We start from the raw sequence: 17,277 nt of genomic DNA, 5'->3' as shown, positions 1-17,277 counted from the left end.
AGGGTCTGTTCTGCCCACTTTGCATTATATGAAAATGTATGTGTATAATGTGATACACATGGAGTATAATTATACTATTATCATGGAGTATAATTATACTATTCAGTGTTGATTCAAATGGATATGGTGACTGTAGACCTCATTGATTGATAGTATCACCTTCTACCAATGCAAAAATTTGGAAATATTTGGAAAGAAGAGAAGCTTTAGTGGCCCCTACGTTTTGGTGCACTAGGCCAGTGCCTACTTGGCCTTGGCCAAAGGCAGTTGTGATTATATTACTTATATAATATATAAAATCTATGGTTACACATTGTAATGTGTAAGCCTACTCATGTCAACCGTCCCATTTGGCACATTCAACCAAAGAAACTCTCAGCTCTTTTAATTTACAAACAGTATAGCTTTATTGAAGGACCCATGTACAGTACCTACAGCAGAAGCAAAGGCAGTTCTGGCATTGTTCCCATGAAAGCCCCATAGGTAATCCCTCCTTCTCCTCCACCCCCCGGGCCATCCAAAGTTCATAGTTTACCTATTGGGTTCAGTTCTTTTGTTTTGGGAAAAGACTCTCTGTGCCATTTCATAACTTGACCTTGCTGTCTGACATCTCACTGGCAACAGAAGGCAATCTTGCATTCTGGGCCTTCCCTCCCTCCTTAGGAATTTGCCCTCCCCTTGCTATTTGGCAAAATGCGAGTGACAGCAGGTGCACTTATGGAGTTGAGTCAGGTTTGACAACTCAGCACATTCAGATTATTAGGTAGATTCAAAATATGGTCATTAATTGCACTGACACTTCTTTTAAGTCATTCATACTTTAAATATTTCTGTATATCTGCAGAATAGGATGTATTACTCCTGCAGTGCATTGACTGTAAAGGTTGAGGATAGCATCTTTCTTGGTGCTGTGACTAACATGTGGTTTGTCCTGGCAAAAGTTGGTGTTTTTCATAGGAGTTAGATCATAAATCTCATTAGAAGGGAAGGATGGATGTTGCAGGACATCAGTTTGGGGAAGGCTGAGATAGTCTTGCTCTATTCCCAAGTAGTGACTACTGAATCAGATTCAGCATCTCTAAGCCAGGAGTGATATTGGGAGCTCTGTTCTGAGTCAACACCATCGTTGCTTCACCACTCCAATCCAATCCCTGACCTCAATCTTGTTTGCTTCCAAGTAATCTGTACTTAAACCAGATCTGAACATCCTTTTAAGTGTAAAAAAAGATTAAAATGGAGAATAATCAATAACAAAAGTGGCAATTTCCATTAATCCTCAAAAACCCGACAGAAAAGTTCTGCTTTAACTAATTTCCAGAAGAGGACCTCAGAAGGAGTTTAAACTAGGTTGCAAAGGGAGCTTTTTCCAAAGTACAATATTCATTATCAAGAAATTATCCTGGCTCAACTCCATCACATTAAGAAAATGGGCCATCACCCACAATTTCTCCTGGGATAACCTTATTGGATGGGTATACTCTGTTTGGAGAAGGCAGTCCTGCATCTACCTCCGTTTGCCAGCGATAAGCTTTTTAGCTTGAAATCTGGGCTTCAAATTGCACCCTACTACAATTAAACCTTGTAAAATATGCTTACACAGATGTGCACCAACCAGTAAGTGGGCTGCTGCTTCTGAACAACTTGCAATTTCTGAAAAGTCTTATAGAATAAATTATTAACAGCCAATGGGGTACTGAGAAATGCATCACTGTATTCAATCGTTTTGTACATGGGTACAATCACTGCTGCTCCAACATCCTTCTGCTGTATGTAGGGCTGCAAATGGCACATCTGCTGAAGATAGGCAAAAGTCCTCTTGGCCATGATGTCCACCCAACTGTATTATTGTCGGTCCTGGAGGAGCCCCATCATTGAACTTGTCCTTCAGGGGTAGTATTTCCATCTCCATACCAGAGGAGATAGAGAACAGTGATGAACAAATAGCAATTGTTAGGTTCAACTTTACTCTGATTCCTCCTTCCTGCATCCTACACTCTCCAGATATTAGGAATAACTTTAATAGGCCTAAGGTGGCAATAAATAATTGAATATGAATGATAGCTCACTGTAAACTGGTGGATTGTGTTTTTTATTCATTATCACATTTATATGCTGCTCATCTCATGGTATAAGACAACACTGAATGGCTTACAACAATAAAACATGGAAATGAAAACAATTATAAAATATAAAAATAGATTAAAATCACAGGAGATTGAAACAAACTAAAAACACCCCATAGATTTAGAATGGAGAGGTGGTGGTGGCTGTAACGTTAAAAGATCTCAAAGATTGAGAGCATTGTGGCATTGCCAAGAGAATCACCATGGGGCTGAATTCTCCTCCTTCACAACCACTTACTAGAGCTGTTTACTAAGTAAGAAGGGAAAGCAGTAAAACAGGGTCTACAGGTCCCAATCCTCACAGCCAGAAGAAAACTATGGTTCAAGGTATGACAACCAGGCAAAAGGATCAAGAGGAGTATCCTATGCCATCCATGTCCTAACAAAAGTAATCAACCAATGCTGCCTTAGATCTCATATCTAGGGCTAAACCCTGGTTGAAAGAGACACAGTAATCTGTTTCTTCTAGGAAACTCCAAAACTGAATTCTTACCAAACGTGAAAACCTTCACTTCTCTTTTTTAAAAAGAGGAGGTTGTATTCTGTGTTATTTTTTGTCAAAAACAATTACATCCATGGAGAGGCTTTTAAGGGTGGGCTATACTACAGCTCCTTCATGACTTCAGATATCAACATCTTCTGAAGCAAGGCATTGTTAGCTTCATGAATTCAGCCTCACGTGCACCCTCCAGTCCCAATCAGAAGGGGTGTGGGTCTAATCCAGACATGTCAAACTTGCGACGTCACATGACATCACACAATATATCGGGACTGTTTTGCCATTGCCGGCAATGGGGTGGGCGCAGCTTCTATGTGACGTGTCTGCCCCATGGGCCGGCAGTTTGACACTAATCCATAGATGTCAGGAGTCGTGCCAGAGAGCGCCCTCTCCATTTCATCAGTGTCAACAGGCCAAATGGAGCCCCAGATAACATGGCCAGACATTGGAGTCACTACATCAGACACCAAATGTGGAACTTTCAAGTGAATCTGAGCAATTTTGATAATAAAAAGATTATACTGGCCAGGCAGTCCTCATGCTGTGTCCATTAGTCATAAGCTGGCCCAAAGACCTCAGTGCCGTCTCCCTTCAACGTTTCCAAATTATATGAGGCCTTCAAAGCAGTATTTCAACCTTTAGAATTGAAATGATCAAGATTCTTCTGTTTTCCTATGCCTACAGTTTAAGAGCCTAAAAATAAAGGAAGACCACACCGAGCATTAATAATCTTCACCTGCTTTCTCCTCTTGGCATTGTGACAACATATCTTCAAGTGGATTTTGAAAATTTATAAAAACAAAAAATAACTCCTCGGATGCTGAAAAATCTGTAGCTATTTAACTCATCTAGTGCCTGTTAAATGCAGTGATGACTGATGTTTGCACAGCTTGACATGCATAGAGGTTTAAATTTATATTCCTTCCCACAACCTGGGCAGAATTACCAGTTGTCTTGAAATCAGTCAACCATTTATATGGACAGTTTTGCACACCATATTGCAATTTTCTGAGTGTATTTATTCTTACACCCATCTACTATCATTATTTCCATACATCAGCTAGTGAATTATGCAACTATAATCATGAATATTCTCGACAAATCAAGAAAAGCCTTATTCAGCATCCACAGTCACATTATGGTATAGCCACAGAGGAGGCATAGCACTAAATTCAGTTCTCTTGCAAGTATTAAGAGTCGGACTCATTAATTAACACCAGCTAATTAGATCATTTCCCCACCACCACCACAAACTGATTGCTGACATAATGAAGAACCATGTCTGTACTGGTCTTTGTAAGTACACAGAAGAATGGAACTGCATCTTCAATTGAATTGCATCTACGTGAAAGGAAGTGTGTAGTGGGGTGCCCCAGGGCTCTGTTCTGGGCCCGGTGCTCTTCAACATCTTCATCAATGATTTGGATGAGGAGATAGATGTGGAACTCATCTAATTTGCAGATGACACCAATGTGGCAAGAATAGCCAACACTCCAGAAGATAGGCTTGAGATACAGAAGGATCTTGACAGACTTGAACATTGGGAGCTATCTAACAAAATGAGATTCAAATGAGCTCTACATTTAGGTAAGAAAAACCAAATGCACAAGTACAGTATAGGTGCTACCTTACTCAGTAATAGTAACTGTGAGAGGGATCTTGGCATCCTGGTGGACAATCACTTAAATATGAGGCAGCAGTGTGCTGCAGCTGCCAAAAACACCCAACACAGTGCTAGGCTGCATTAACAGAGAGACAGAATCAAGATCACATGAAGTGTTAATACCACTTTACAACGTCTTGGTAAGGCCACACTTGGAATACTGCATCCAGTTTTGGTCACCACGATGTAAAAAAGACTCTAGAAAGAGTACAGAGAAGAGCAACAAAGATGATTAGGGGACTGGAGGCTAAAACATACAAGGAACAGTTGCTAGAATTGAGTCTAGTTTAACGAAGAGAAGGACTAGGTGGGACATGATAGCAATGTTTCAATATCTCAGGGGCTGCCACAAAGAAGAGGGAGCCAAGCTATTCTCCAAAGCACCCGAAGGCAGGATAAGAAGCAACGGATTGGAAACTAATCAAGGAGAGAAGCAACCTAGAACTAAGGAGAAACTTCCTGACAGTTAGAACAATTAACCAGTGGAACAACCTGCCTCCAGAAGCGGTGAATGCTCCAACACTGGAAGTTTTAAAGAAGAGACTGTACAACCATTTGTCTGAAATGGTATAGGGTTTCCTGCCCGAGCAGGGGGTTGGACTAGATGACCTCCAAGGTCTCTTCCAGCTCTATTGTTGTCATTGCTAATGCTGTATGACACAAAAACCTCTTTTTAAAAACACCAATTCTTATGGCTGGAATGGAACCGGTTTTGCTTCTTTCTGTGCCACATCCTTTCTCTCACAGGTGTTAACTCTTATTTAGCATTTTTCATGTAAATTCATTGCATTTCAGAACCACGGCTCGTATTATGCAGTAAGCAGTGAACTTCACGTTTCAATACTTACGGTCTTGCTTCAGGTTGTTGGGCATCTGGATTCTTGTGGGGAGTTGTACTAGCCTGAAATCTTCCTGCCAATAATTCAAAACATTCAGTTTACACACTTTGCACGTAATGAATTTGTATCTTTCAGTGGTAAATTCAATATTTCACTCTCCCACTGTGAGGTATGAATCAATTATTTTTACCCACCCCAGTCAACATATCACATTAGATAAAAGACTTCTGTTAAATGATTGTGGTTTATCTGTATTGCGATGGTTTAGATCAGACATGTCAAACACAAGGCCCGGGGGCCAGATCCGGCCTGCGAAGTGGTTTCATGTGGCCCGCGAAGCCATCCTGGAAACAGTGAGGGAACAGCCCCCATTGCCTTGGCCCTGGCCCAGAGACCCTCCTTCTGCCAGAGACCCCCAGATCTGTCCCACTCCTGCCCAGGCCCCCATAGGCACCCTTGATGCGAACGATGCAGAGTTGGCCATGCCCCCCCAGTACGCCATACGCACTCTAGCCACGCCCTCCCAGTAGGCCACACCCACCCAGGCCACACCCACCCGGCCCCCTGAGGGCAACTGCAATGCTGATGCGGCCCTCAATGAAATTGAGTTTGACACCCCTGGTTTAGATCATTGCATCAGCAGAGTATAGCGGGCTTCCCCAGCCTGGGGCCCTCCAATTGCATTGCAGTTACATTTTACAGAAATTGCAATACTTTTGAAAGGCAGCAAGTATGAGAAGGCTAATTAAGAAAACAGTGAGCATTAGATGGACACATAATGATTAAACAACATGGGAACAAAGCATGGCACTTTTCAGATAGGCACAAATCAGTTGAAAATTGGACACTTTTAAAAGTCCACTGAAGTTAGTAAGGACTTACTGGAATTGCTCCCATGAGATCAATGAGACAACAGAGATGCCATTTTCATTATATATAACAATGCATGGGGATCACCCTAAGGATCATAGGAGTTATCTATGTGGGGGTGGGAAACCCTAAAATAATACAACTGGTTCAAGGTTCAAAACATCAAGAAATGTACGAGCACGAAGTACGTATCCCATTAATTCATTCTCCTGTATCTTCTTGGCATTTTCCTCACTACTTCAATTTTCAGTTTAATAGGATCTAGATAATATCCAGATTTCCTAATGGTGATTCTTTTGATTGTTAGCTCTCCTTACTCTTGTGTTGTTGTTTTGCTGTTGTTGTTGTTGTTTTTCTCTCCTCTTAGGAGAACTTAGCAAGACTTCAGAGAGCTTTTGCCAGAAAGTGGGAATTCATCTTTATGCAAGCTGAAGCACAAGTCAAGTAGGTGTTTGCAGTGAAACAAGTCAGATGATTGAAAATTTGGTGATACTGAATACATGGTAATGATGAAATATGCTATTTCAGGCTTATCCTTTAAGGTTAAATTGTCTTCCCACAACTGAATGTATTTCTGTAGCTTACTTGCCAATTAAAACTGGAGACTTCTCTATACTTCACTAAACCTTTAGTGGCTTAATCCACTGATTCAGCCATGCAGTACACTGATCACAAGTAAGCGATGTTGCTACAGATTACTTTATTAACATAAAAATTAAAAAAGAATTAAATTTAATTTGAGTCTTGCTGTCTTCAGTACCGTCTATTTTTAGAAATAAATATTATTTTTTATAAAGCAATGACATTGGAACACTGCACACACATATGTGGTATGTTTCCTCTGTCGTAATTCATTCCGTGGCCTTTCCGCTCTGACAGGTTTTTTCCCACTACTATCCGCTGGGCATCCCTAAAGCCTCAGGCAACATTAAATGAGCTGTATTAATCAGTGTCAACCACATGGATAAGAGTTGATGCTGATTGCTAAACTCTTGTTGCTAAAGCTATTCGATTTATGGGCCTAATTTTAAGAGGGTTTAACTGTTGTGGCGATCATGTAGTCAGTAATTCCTTTCTAGGAGTTGTCAACATTTGGGGGGAAGGGGTGGCATAAATGCTTAGTTCATATTCGCCTTTGATTGCTATAACAGGTATAATATAGATCCAGTAAAACTATCTGGTCACTTGGTTGAATTGGGTGGCTATGGAAATTGAATAAATAAATAAAATAAAATTTAGCCCTAGCTTAATTGCCGTGTTTCTCCATGTTACTCCAAACGGAGGCTGTATTTATTCTGGGTGTATTTTTATTCACCACTAAAACTAATTTCAAGGCTTTAGTTTTAAACTCTTAGCTACATGTGCAAAGAATTGACTTTAGATGGTTTGAATGGGTGGATGGGTGGAGGGATGTTTATACAGTAGGAGCACTATATTTTTGGTATAAAATTTTAGATGGTTTCACAGTTGCAAGAGTGGTGAAAAAGTAACTTTGCAACTAGTCCTCACATTTATGACCATTTCTGTAAAGCAAAGGAAAGTTTAGCACAATCACACTTTCATTTAGTGTCCAATTTGCTTAGCGACCAAGTTGCTAATCCCAATTGTGGGATAAGGTCTATCTGTATTCACATTATATGCTGAGGCAAATTAACCAACCACATTTTAGCCTAGGATCCTGAGCAACCCTGTACAGTAATGTGATTAATTGTAATCTGGACTAATTGCATATGCAAATACAGTATGATGGAGAGAGGGGTGTAGTTTGAACTGTATGGCAGGATACTCTCTTACGCATGATTTTATTAACCAAAAAAAAGACTGATATGAATGCTTGTGCAAATCAGGATTGTACCCCAAAACTGCTTTTGGTTCTATTTATTGGACCAATTTGTTGGTTTGTTTTCTTTTAGAATTGACAGAAAAAAGGATAAGACAGAAAGGAAGATTCTGGATAGTCAAGAAAGAGCTTTCTGGGATGTTCATAGGCCAGTGGTAAGACTCACTGACATGTTACTCTTTTATAATCGGCTAATTATAAAACATCTGGCACAATGGTGATATATCTGTATTTTGGGCAATCTTTTCAATCTAATGGCCACCAAGTAGGTCAGAATTTGTTGGGGGTACCTCTTTGGCACAATCTAGCAAGCCATTCTTAGGGTATTATCACTTCCAGATCCTATTTCAGGCTTCCACTATCCTCCTTGGTTTCCTCTGCTAGTAGATACCATGCCAAATCATATAAAAACAGTATTGAAAACTACGATTATCAAAATAATGATCCGTGCATGGTGATGTCATCATACGAATGCGGTTATTATATCTTGAGATCTGAAGCATATTCTGCTGCAAAAAGTTACTCCCATGTCTTCACCTTTAGATGAGCTGGCAAACAAATCTTTTAACCATAGTAAGGTAAATGGATGAAAGCCAAGATATTAAACCAAAGTTTAAAATTGATTAAATCCTGCCTTATTTTGAAATTGTTTATAATACTTTTTTTTGTTTGGACAACATGGAAACTGTATTCCAGTAAATGATTTCTTGATTTGTTGGTTGGTTCAAGTGTTGGATTTGGCTTAAAATAGCAATTCCAAGAAGAGAAAAACAAATGTAGTCTAAGAAAGTTATTTGATGCTGGAAATAGACAAATTAAGGATATTTGATGCTGAAAATAGGTCTAATTAAGGCTATTCTTCCACTATCGATTCTCATTTATATGAGTACATAACGTTTGACTATCTTGTCCTTTGTTATTGAAGTGTTTATCCAGATCATGAAGTTTGTTTCTTTGGTAGAAACAATAAAGACATAAATCAATAAAATGTGAACTGCAACTGCAACTATGAGTTACCATTAATTTGAGCAATGCTGTGCAAGCTGGAAGGAAATCCTGTTTATTCCCAAGGAATCAATTATTTTTTTTTGTCCATGCTTCCATCGCAGAAATGATAGAAAGTATGAGTGAACATCTAAGGTATTATTTGCTAAACTATGACTTACATAGGCTATTATATTTCAGCTGCCCAGTTCTGAATGATCATCAGATGACAGCAAAAAGACTAGTAATTGTCTGAATTTTGCAAACTAGCTATAAGCCCCAGTTAGTTCAGAAAGCAAAAAAAAAAAGGCAAAAGATGAAGGCTTAGCACAATATATGAACCTAGCTATTATATAAAAGCATAGGGACGCGGTGGCTCAGTGGGTTAGGACGCTGAGCTTGTCGATCAGAAGGTCGGCAGTTTGGTGGGTGAAATCCCGAGTGCCGCGTAACAGAGTGAGCGCCTGTTATTCGTCCCAGCTTCTGCTAACCTAGCAGTTCAAAAGCACATAAAAATGCAAGTAGAAAAATAGGGACCACTACGGTGGGAAGGTAACAGCGTTCCGTGCGCCTTTGGCGTCTAGTCATGCTGGCCACATGACCACGGAGACGTCCTCGGACAAGCGCTGGCTCTTCGGCTTTGAAATGGAGATGAGCACCGGCCCCTAGAGTTGGAAACAGCTAGCACGCATGTGCGGGGGAACCTTTACCTTTACCTTTATTATATAAAAGCAGGGTTCAAATAAGTAGTTTATCTCCAAAAATTAAGGGAGAAGGCAAATGGTTATGATCTGAATTATGATCTGAATTATGATCTGAATAGCACTGAATTTTGGCAAAGTGCATCCAATTACAATATATGCCCTAGAAATAGGAAATAGATACACCCACTCTTCCATTGAAGTGAGCCTCATTGAAAGCTAATTTGTGCTGTATTAGCCTGCTGTGATTTTTAAGTGAACTTCCAAATATTAGATTAAAAATGAAATTCTAATTGCACCATAAGTCAGAGTTTGAAATCATTGCTCTGTAGAAAATGAAAGGCAGTATAAACATTAAACAAGATTAATATTTTTGTATGTGGGTTTTTTTTCCTAGCCGGGCTGTGTGAATACAACAGAGATGGACATCAGAAAATGTCGGCGAATGAAGAATCCACAGAGGGTCAAAAAGGCAAGCCTCTTCTTCTCTTCTCCAAAGAACCTGTAAAACATGCTAGATGTGATTTTTATGGGATACATTTAGTGCTGATCTATATTAAGAAGACATTGACATCAGCCTAATGAAAAGTAACCCTCACTTCAGCCAAATGTTTATAAATCTTTATGGACTGGCATGAAATTATTATTTTGATGTTATACAAAGGCTTTTGAGATAAACCTAATGTATTTCTGTATCCTCTATTACAGCTAGAGAAAATGAATAATTGTAATCAGTTCAAATATTGTATATAATATCCATTTTAAATCTCCATTTTTAATGTTCATATGTATATATTTTTATAATTGTAGTAATTGAAGTTGGTAAAGTAAAAAGCTTAGGCTGTAACTTTACTCTGTACTTTGCTGAAAAATGTTGAAGTCCATTAACCTACTAAAATTTCTGTGTCAATATACACAGATATATCTGTTTTTGCAGAAAATAATGGATTTATGATAACAGCCTGAAGCTTTGTTGGTTATACGATCCCGGTCTAGTCAATAGGATTTAAGGAGTTTAGTTAGAACTGCCAGTTTAGGTTACACAGATTCTGGTCATCATGAAGTAGCAAACAAAGAATTAGAATTTTCAACCAGATCTTTGCAGTCCAAATCCAGTAACCCTAGCTTTAAGTCATCAATTTTACCTGCTATTGCTTACCATCCAAGCTAGATGCTTCATCATGTGGAGATTCAGCTTCCACCAACACTCTTATCATATTAAAGAGAAGAAAGAGACAAATATTTCTCTTTTCTTACTATTTTCACTGCTGGTGGAGGCCATTAAGGGAAACACAAAAGTAAGAAGAGATGGGGTTCTCAGCCTAAAACTGCTATAGGGTTTCCTGCCCAATAATTACTTAACAGAATAAATGACTGGAAAGGAAAAGGAAAGGAGTCCCTGCAGATTTTACTCCGATAGTTGTTGCCAACTATAGGGAGCAATGATCCTCTCTGTTTTGAGGCCACTGAGCCAGTGCTGTCCAAAGACATTTCCACAGTCATATTGTGCATTTCTAGATGAGCATGGTTTGTGTGTGAGGGAAAATGATTGATAGATACAATGAATGAATGAACCTTTATTGTCAAAGTACAGCCATGTATACATTGAGATTGGTTGAGCCCCTCCCCCCCACACACAGACAACTCACAGTGACAACAAACCCACCATCTTGTTACACCGTGTGAGCTAATTGCACAACACACTGGCCTCGCAAGTCAATCATACATAAAATTGTGAAAATTATTTCAAATGAGAGATCAGTTAATTCTATAAACGGGGAAGCTTATTTGACAAGAAGTTTTAATAACTAATTTTAATTAGTTCTTCATTGTTTGTGATGTGAGAGCCAGTTTGGTCTAGTGGTTAAGCACCAGCTAGAAACCAGGAGATTGAAAGTTCTAGTCCTGCCTTAGGCGTGAAAGCCGGCTGAGTGACATTGGGCCATGTCATTCTCTCTTAACCAAGTACATCAAGCATGGGTGATAAGCCAGTTGGTCCATTCCTGTCACAACTAATGGATCAACACTCAGTTGTTCCAAACAAAAAGCACTTTCCTACACTTATGGAAAAATGCTAAAAAGAAAAAAAATATAGTTGTTCAGTCCTTTATTTGGAATATGACTTCAAGCAAATACATACCGACACACGCATATAAGTGTTACACATGTACACATTTATTGGGATGGGGAAAAAAAAACCTCCAGGATCAATGTCAATCAGAGTTTGCAATCCTGGGTTGGCAAGAAGAGCATTGCACAGGATTTTTATACGTGTTTTCTATTATTATTTCTTCCTTTGTTTTTCGGTCCACTCTTTCATTAGAGAATACATTGTTCATCTTCCTTTTGAAGACCATTTGCCATTTAAAGATGTGAAATCTCTCTCTCCTGGTGATCACTCTTATGTACCAAATTATTTTCAACTTTTTATTACAGTCAGTTTATGGAGTTACAGAAGACAGTCAGTCCCAAAGTCCTGCACATGTACCTGCCCAGCCAATTCGCAAAACAACAAAAGATGACGTACGAAAGCAAGTAAGCTAAGTGGCTTTGAAACTACCTCTTTTGCATTTGAGAAATTGATTTTTTTTAAAAAAGTATTTCTGCAGATGTGGGACATAATCTTGAGTAAATAAGATGTTAGGAATGTATTCCTTCCGATAATTACACTTATGGGGAGGGAGGATTTAACTAGTAAATCAGCTGAACCATATCCTTCATCCTCCTTGCCATCTTCCTTTCGGTTCTGCATGGTTTATACCAGAATAACAAAATTGGAAAGGCCTTGGAGATCTTGGACCTCTGATGGGGAAAATACAGAATACTTGGATACATTGGATTAGAGTCCATATTTTTCAATATATTATGAGGCGAATTGTATAAACCATCAAATAAAATTACTGGCATAACTGCACATCTATGCAGCTACATATGGTTGCTTCTTCAAGAGCTGTTTTCATTTCTTTTCTTCAGATATCATTTCTGAATGTTCAGATAGACAGGCATTGTTTAAAAATGTCTAAAGTAGCAGAAAGGTAAGCACTCCAATTCATGTTATTATCACTGTTGTTGCTATTTTTCCCTCCAAGATCTGCAAAAGCGTGTTTTCAGACCTCAGGAATTAGTTGCTGGTGTATGCATGCTTTCTCCCATTAATATATGCTGACTTAATAGATTATTTCAACAGCTTGATCCTGATTTGCAAACATGTTTTAGAGAGTTGGCTCAAACTAGGACTTTCTATTTTATGTCCAGTATATTCTGTTATAGGAGGAGTCTATATTGTTGTTTCAAAACAATATATAAATCAGGGCAGCTGAGTTCTTATGTTCTTAAACAAAATTACCAGTTCCTTTATTGCCTTCTTGAGATATAAGATTAATGAAAAGCTTCTACAAATAAGAAAAATGCAATTTACAATGACAATCTGAGGTTGTTTTCATACTTCCCATGCACAACCCACACAACTCAACAGACTTTTCCATCATCTTGAAATAATCGGCCCATTACAGCTAAGCTTTGATGAGAGAAAAATATAAGATAAAATGAAAGCCAGCAGTGCTTAAGACATAACAAAGTTGGATGGAACATCACACTATTGTTTACTGTCATGTAGATGATCGTCAGACTGGTTAAACTGGTTGTCCCTCCCTTTTCCACACTTTCTCTTGTGGATGCAAAAAGATCTGACTGAAGTATTCACTAGGAGCGCTGGTTCTTCTAAGTATTGCTTTTTTAAAACATGACCTCAGCCATAAACCTGGCATATTTGTCCGCCAATCACAAAATCTCATCCTAGCTGCACTATTTATGTATGTACTGTATCCCTTGAATTGTTAGGTAGATACATAAATATAGATACAGCAGCTTGAACTGGAACAACCTCTAGTGCCTGGTATGCAAAATGGCATGTTAAACTGCTCTGAATTCATTTCGTTAAGCTGTAAATATAGTTAACCTACATTTCAGAATGTCAATATTGACATAAAATGGGCATTGTTTCCTGTGCTCTACTTTATTAATTCTAAGTAAACAGAGGATCAACATAAACCAATTATTTATATGAACTAGCAATTGGAGCTCTGCAAAATGAGCTAGAGATCTTAAGAGTGCACGTTTCCGTATTTATTCACTTACAACTATTGGATATGCACAATAAAGAAAACAAACGTGATTGCTGGCCTTTTGCCATAGTAAGAATCTGTTGGTTCAAACAGTAAATGTGAAAATGTAATAGAAGAACAAAGAAAATCATACACAAGCAAAAACAAATGACACCACACCACAACCAAATGAATTAATAAAACCAGCAAGAAGGAAACTTTAATGCAGCAAAGCTAAACCAACATGAATCCTTAAATGTTCTTTAAAGAGTCTTCAGATGTCTGATGGATTCAAAATGTTTTCGTCTGACACTGGAAAAAACAAAAATGATTGAAACAAACCATTTGCATTGAAATACCATTTGCATTGTTCTTGCCATTATTTTTTAATTTCCTGCAGCACTTAGCATTGCATTAGAAAACATTCCATTCACAGTGGCATTGTTTGTGCAGTTCCTATAGTCTTTCCAGATAAAGGTGCCTTCATTCCTTCTCCCCTCCCCCATTTCCCCCCCCCCCATTGCTCCAGTTGTTGCATACTGTATATCCCAAAGTGAAAGCTTTTCCCTCTTCTGACTCCTAATCTGTAGTGGTTGTGAAATGCAGTTAATGAAATGAGATCAGACAATAAGGGCCAAAAGACCCTGAGGCTGAATTGCTAGAACTTCTGTTAGTTATAAAACATTGTGATTCTGATACCTGGCGATATAACATCATCCTCTCCACGACAGATTCATGAGAAAACAACTTCTCACTAACAGCCGTGGTTGTTTCCCCCCCCCCAAATATATAGAGATACAAAATACATTTAAAGCATTTAAAAACTTTCACACTGTGCTTGTTTTTCTTTTTCATGTTACAGTTTAATTGCTTATTCAGAGCAGTACATTGATTATGATCCCTTTATAACTCCTGCGGAACCTTCCAATCCCTGGATAAATGATGACACTGTGTTTTGGGACTTAGAAACAAGGTAAACAACAACAACAACCCACTCTTTAAAGGATACTTCATTCTGTTCTGTATTAAGAAGTAAAGACTACCAGATGTGTGTGACAAAAACTCAGATGTGTACTAGGTGGCTTCAAGAAGTTGAAATGTTCTATAGGACTTTATTGCTTCCAGCAAGCAACATCTGGTCAACCTATACCAGATCTCTATGACATAACAATGGCAAGTTATATTAGAAGACTTGGCATGACCAAATCAAATGCCCTTTGACCCCACCCTTGTTAGAACTCTCTGGGACCATTTCACTATGCTATTACAACATTTTCTGTCATTTTATTCGGAACTTTTCAAAGAATATAAAAGGTATGACAATATCTATGTGCACAAAATGCTTTTTTTTTGCAGAAAATAAGCCCAGAGACACTTATGGCTTGTCATGTCTTATTAGCTGTCGTTATAGAGAAGTCCTTTAAAAACAAACTGTAACCTTGGTTTGGCACACATTAGCTAATTAAGCTATCTTCTGAATTAATGGTTAGTTTATGCTTAAACAACTATTAGTCCACCAGGTAAACAGTGCAGGGAAGAAAAGTATCTGCTGTTGCTCCTATACAGGATAAAGGTAAAGGTTCCCCCGCACGTGAGTGCTAGTCGTTTCCGACTCTAGGGGCCGGTGCTCATCTCCGTTTCAAAGCCGAAGAGCCAGCGCTGGTCCGAGGACGTCTCCGTGGTCATGTGGCCGGCATGACTAGATGCCAAAGGCTCACGGAACGCTGTTACCTTCCCACCATAGTGGTGCCTATTTTTCTACTTGCATTTTTACATGCTTTCGAACTGCTAGATTGGCAGAAGCTGGGATGAGTAACAGGCGCTCACTCTGTTACGCGGCACTCGGGATTCGCCCCGTCAAACTGCCGACCTTCTGATCGACAAGCTCAACGTCCTAACCCACTGAGCCACCGCGTCCCCTCCTATACAGGATACAGATGGTTTTATTTTGAAAACAAAGGTGACCAGAAAGTAAATCTGTTGGAATGCCAACCAGAATTATGACTAAAAGCTCTAACTGGCTGTGCTCCGTCATCTGTGAAACTTTGATGGGTGAATACTTTAACCGTGGTTAACATTAAGTCATGTTTAACATGTTGTGTTAGGGTGATTTATATAAGATTAAATCTAAAGACCTTGAGGGCATATTCGAAGCACAGAATGCTCCCACTGCAAGAAAATTTAATGTGGTCCCACGCCCCCAGACCCTGAGAAGTCGATAAAAGTTATTTGCCCATTTCCATGAGAATGCACTACCACCGATCAAAGACTCCACAATCCACAGAACAGCAATTCTATATCCAGGTAATATTGCATATTATATTTATGACATTTAACAGCCACCTTTTATTTGTAAGTACTACCTAGTCTCTTTTCAGCCATTCTATAAGGGAAACACATCATCAATTTTCCTACGCACACAGAAATCAAGCAGGTGTTTGCAAGCATGTTCTCCAGTTTCGTTAATTTATTGCTTGCAAGCAGTTTTCAGTTGAGCCGTTCCAGGTGAAGACTTGAAGATTTGACAAGGAAAAATATGCTGATGGTCTCAATGGTTTCCTCTCTGTCCTTTTACATAGCAAAGAGCCTTCACAGCATCGGGTCAAGAGATGGGGCTTCTCTATAGATGAGGTGTTGAAAGATCCTGTGGGGCGTGACCAGTTTTTTCGATTTTTGGAATCAGAATTCAGTTCTGAAAACCTCAGGTAAGAAGCTGGAGATACAGCACTCTAGTGGTTGGGGGCTTCACACAAGGGAAGCACTCATCGGCCTCAGAAATAAGGACTGAACCCTGGTCTGCAGGTTATTTAATTAATTTATATCCCACCTTTATATCCAGCTTTAGATCAGTTGGCTGAGTGTCCTCAAGTCAGACATGACAATTGCTTCCCAGTCTGGTGTCTCTCCAGTAATACCCTGTAGCACTTCCAAGGGCTGTTTAGAGATTCAGAGAGTCTAAAATGTTATTTGCAAACATCTTTATTCAAGGATATTTTGATGGGATTTGGAAAGAAAGAAAGAAAGAAAGAAAGAAAGAAAGAAAGAAAGAAAGAAAGAAAGAAAGAAAGAAAAAAGAGAGAAAGAAAGAGAGAAAGAAGGAAGAAAGAAAGAAAGAAAGAAAGAAAAAGAAAGAAAGAAGAAAGAAAGAAAGAAAGAAAGAAAGAAAGAAAGAAAGAAAGAAAGAAAGAAAGAAAGAAAGAACACCTTCCCAACCACCAAGAGGTTTCTAATAGCTTTAAGATGGCTAATAGGCAATTTCTGAAAATGATGAGAAAGTGAGGTTTCTGAACTTAGTGGCCTTTAAAGGGGTTCGCTGTGGTGGTGAGCAAGGTGGCTAATACCTTTGTCTCCCAGCTCTCAGACTCACAGAAAAGTGCTATCCTGGGGTCTCCTCAGGAAGACCAGCTGTTCAGAGCACATGTGGTCAATCTCCCATCCCATCTCCTTGTCTGGAAAGGTTCTTTGCTGTGATCTGCTTTTGCAGAAGTACTGGATCTTTAGGTTGCCGTATCTCCCCCAGAGGTTCCCAGCCACTAAAGGATTTCTGTAGATATGCACAAGATGCAGCGTTTCATGTAAAAGTCTATTTTTCACAATCTCAGTCATTTCTCTATTATGTGTTATCTTTCAACGGTGAAAAGTACTTTTTCCTTGA

The 17,277-nt window shown here is 39.0% G+C and overlaps 1 protein-coding gene across 5 annotated transcripts in view; it reads left to right on the top strand.

Annotated features, from left to right (window-relative positions):
* Window positions 1-17,277, top strand: part of RGS6 (regulator of G protein signaling 6) — a gene marked incomplete at its 3' end in the record, with an annotated part of 225,008 nt that overhangs the window by 152,807 nt on the left and 54,924 nt on the right. For 2 of the 5 annotated variants that reach the window (XM_083350559.1, XM_083350560.1), the window contains exons 7-13: window positions 6,362-6,438; window positions 7,908-7,989; window positions 9,917-9,991; window positions 11,956-12,054; window positions 12,493-12,554; window positions 14,485-14,595; window positions 16,202-16,327. In XM_083350559.1, coding sequence (XP_083206685.1) covers window positions 6,362-6,438; window positions 7,908-7,989; window positions 9,917-9,991; window positions 11,956-12,054; window positions 12,493-12,554; window positions 14,485-14,595; window positions 16,202-16,327 — 632 coding nt within the window. The remainder of the gene's footprint in view (window positions 1-6,361; window positions 6,439-7,907; window positions 7,990-9,916; window positions 9,992-11,955; window positions 12,055-12,492; window positions 12,555-14,484; window positions 14,596-16,201; window positions 16,328-17,277) is intronic. The other 3 variants (XM_083350561.1, XM_083350562.1, XM_083350563.1) reach the window with 2 other exon arrangements.

The sequence above is a fragment of the Vipera ursinii genome (assembly GCF_947247035.1).
Source record: "Vipera ursinii genome assembly, chromosome: 1".
NCBI classification, from domain to species: Eukaryota; Metazoa; Chordata; class Lepidosauria; order Squamata; family Viperidae; genus Vipera; species Vipera ursinii.
This window is presented reverse-complemented; position numbering and strand designations above follow the sequence as displayed.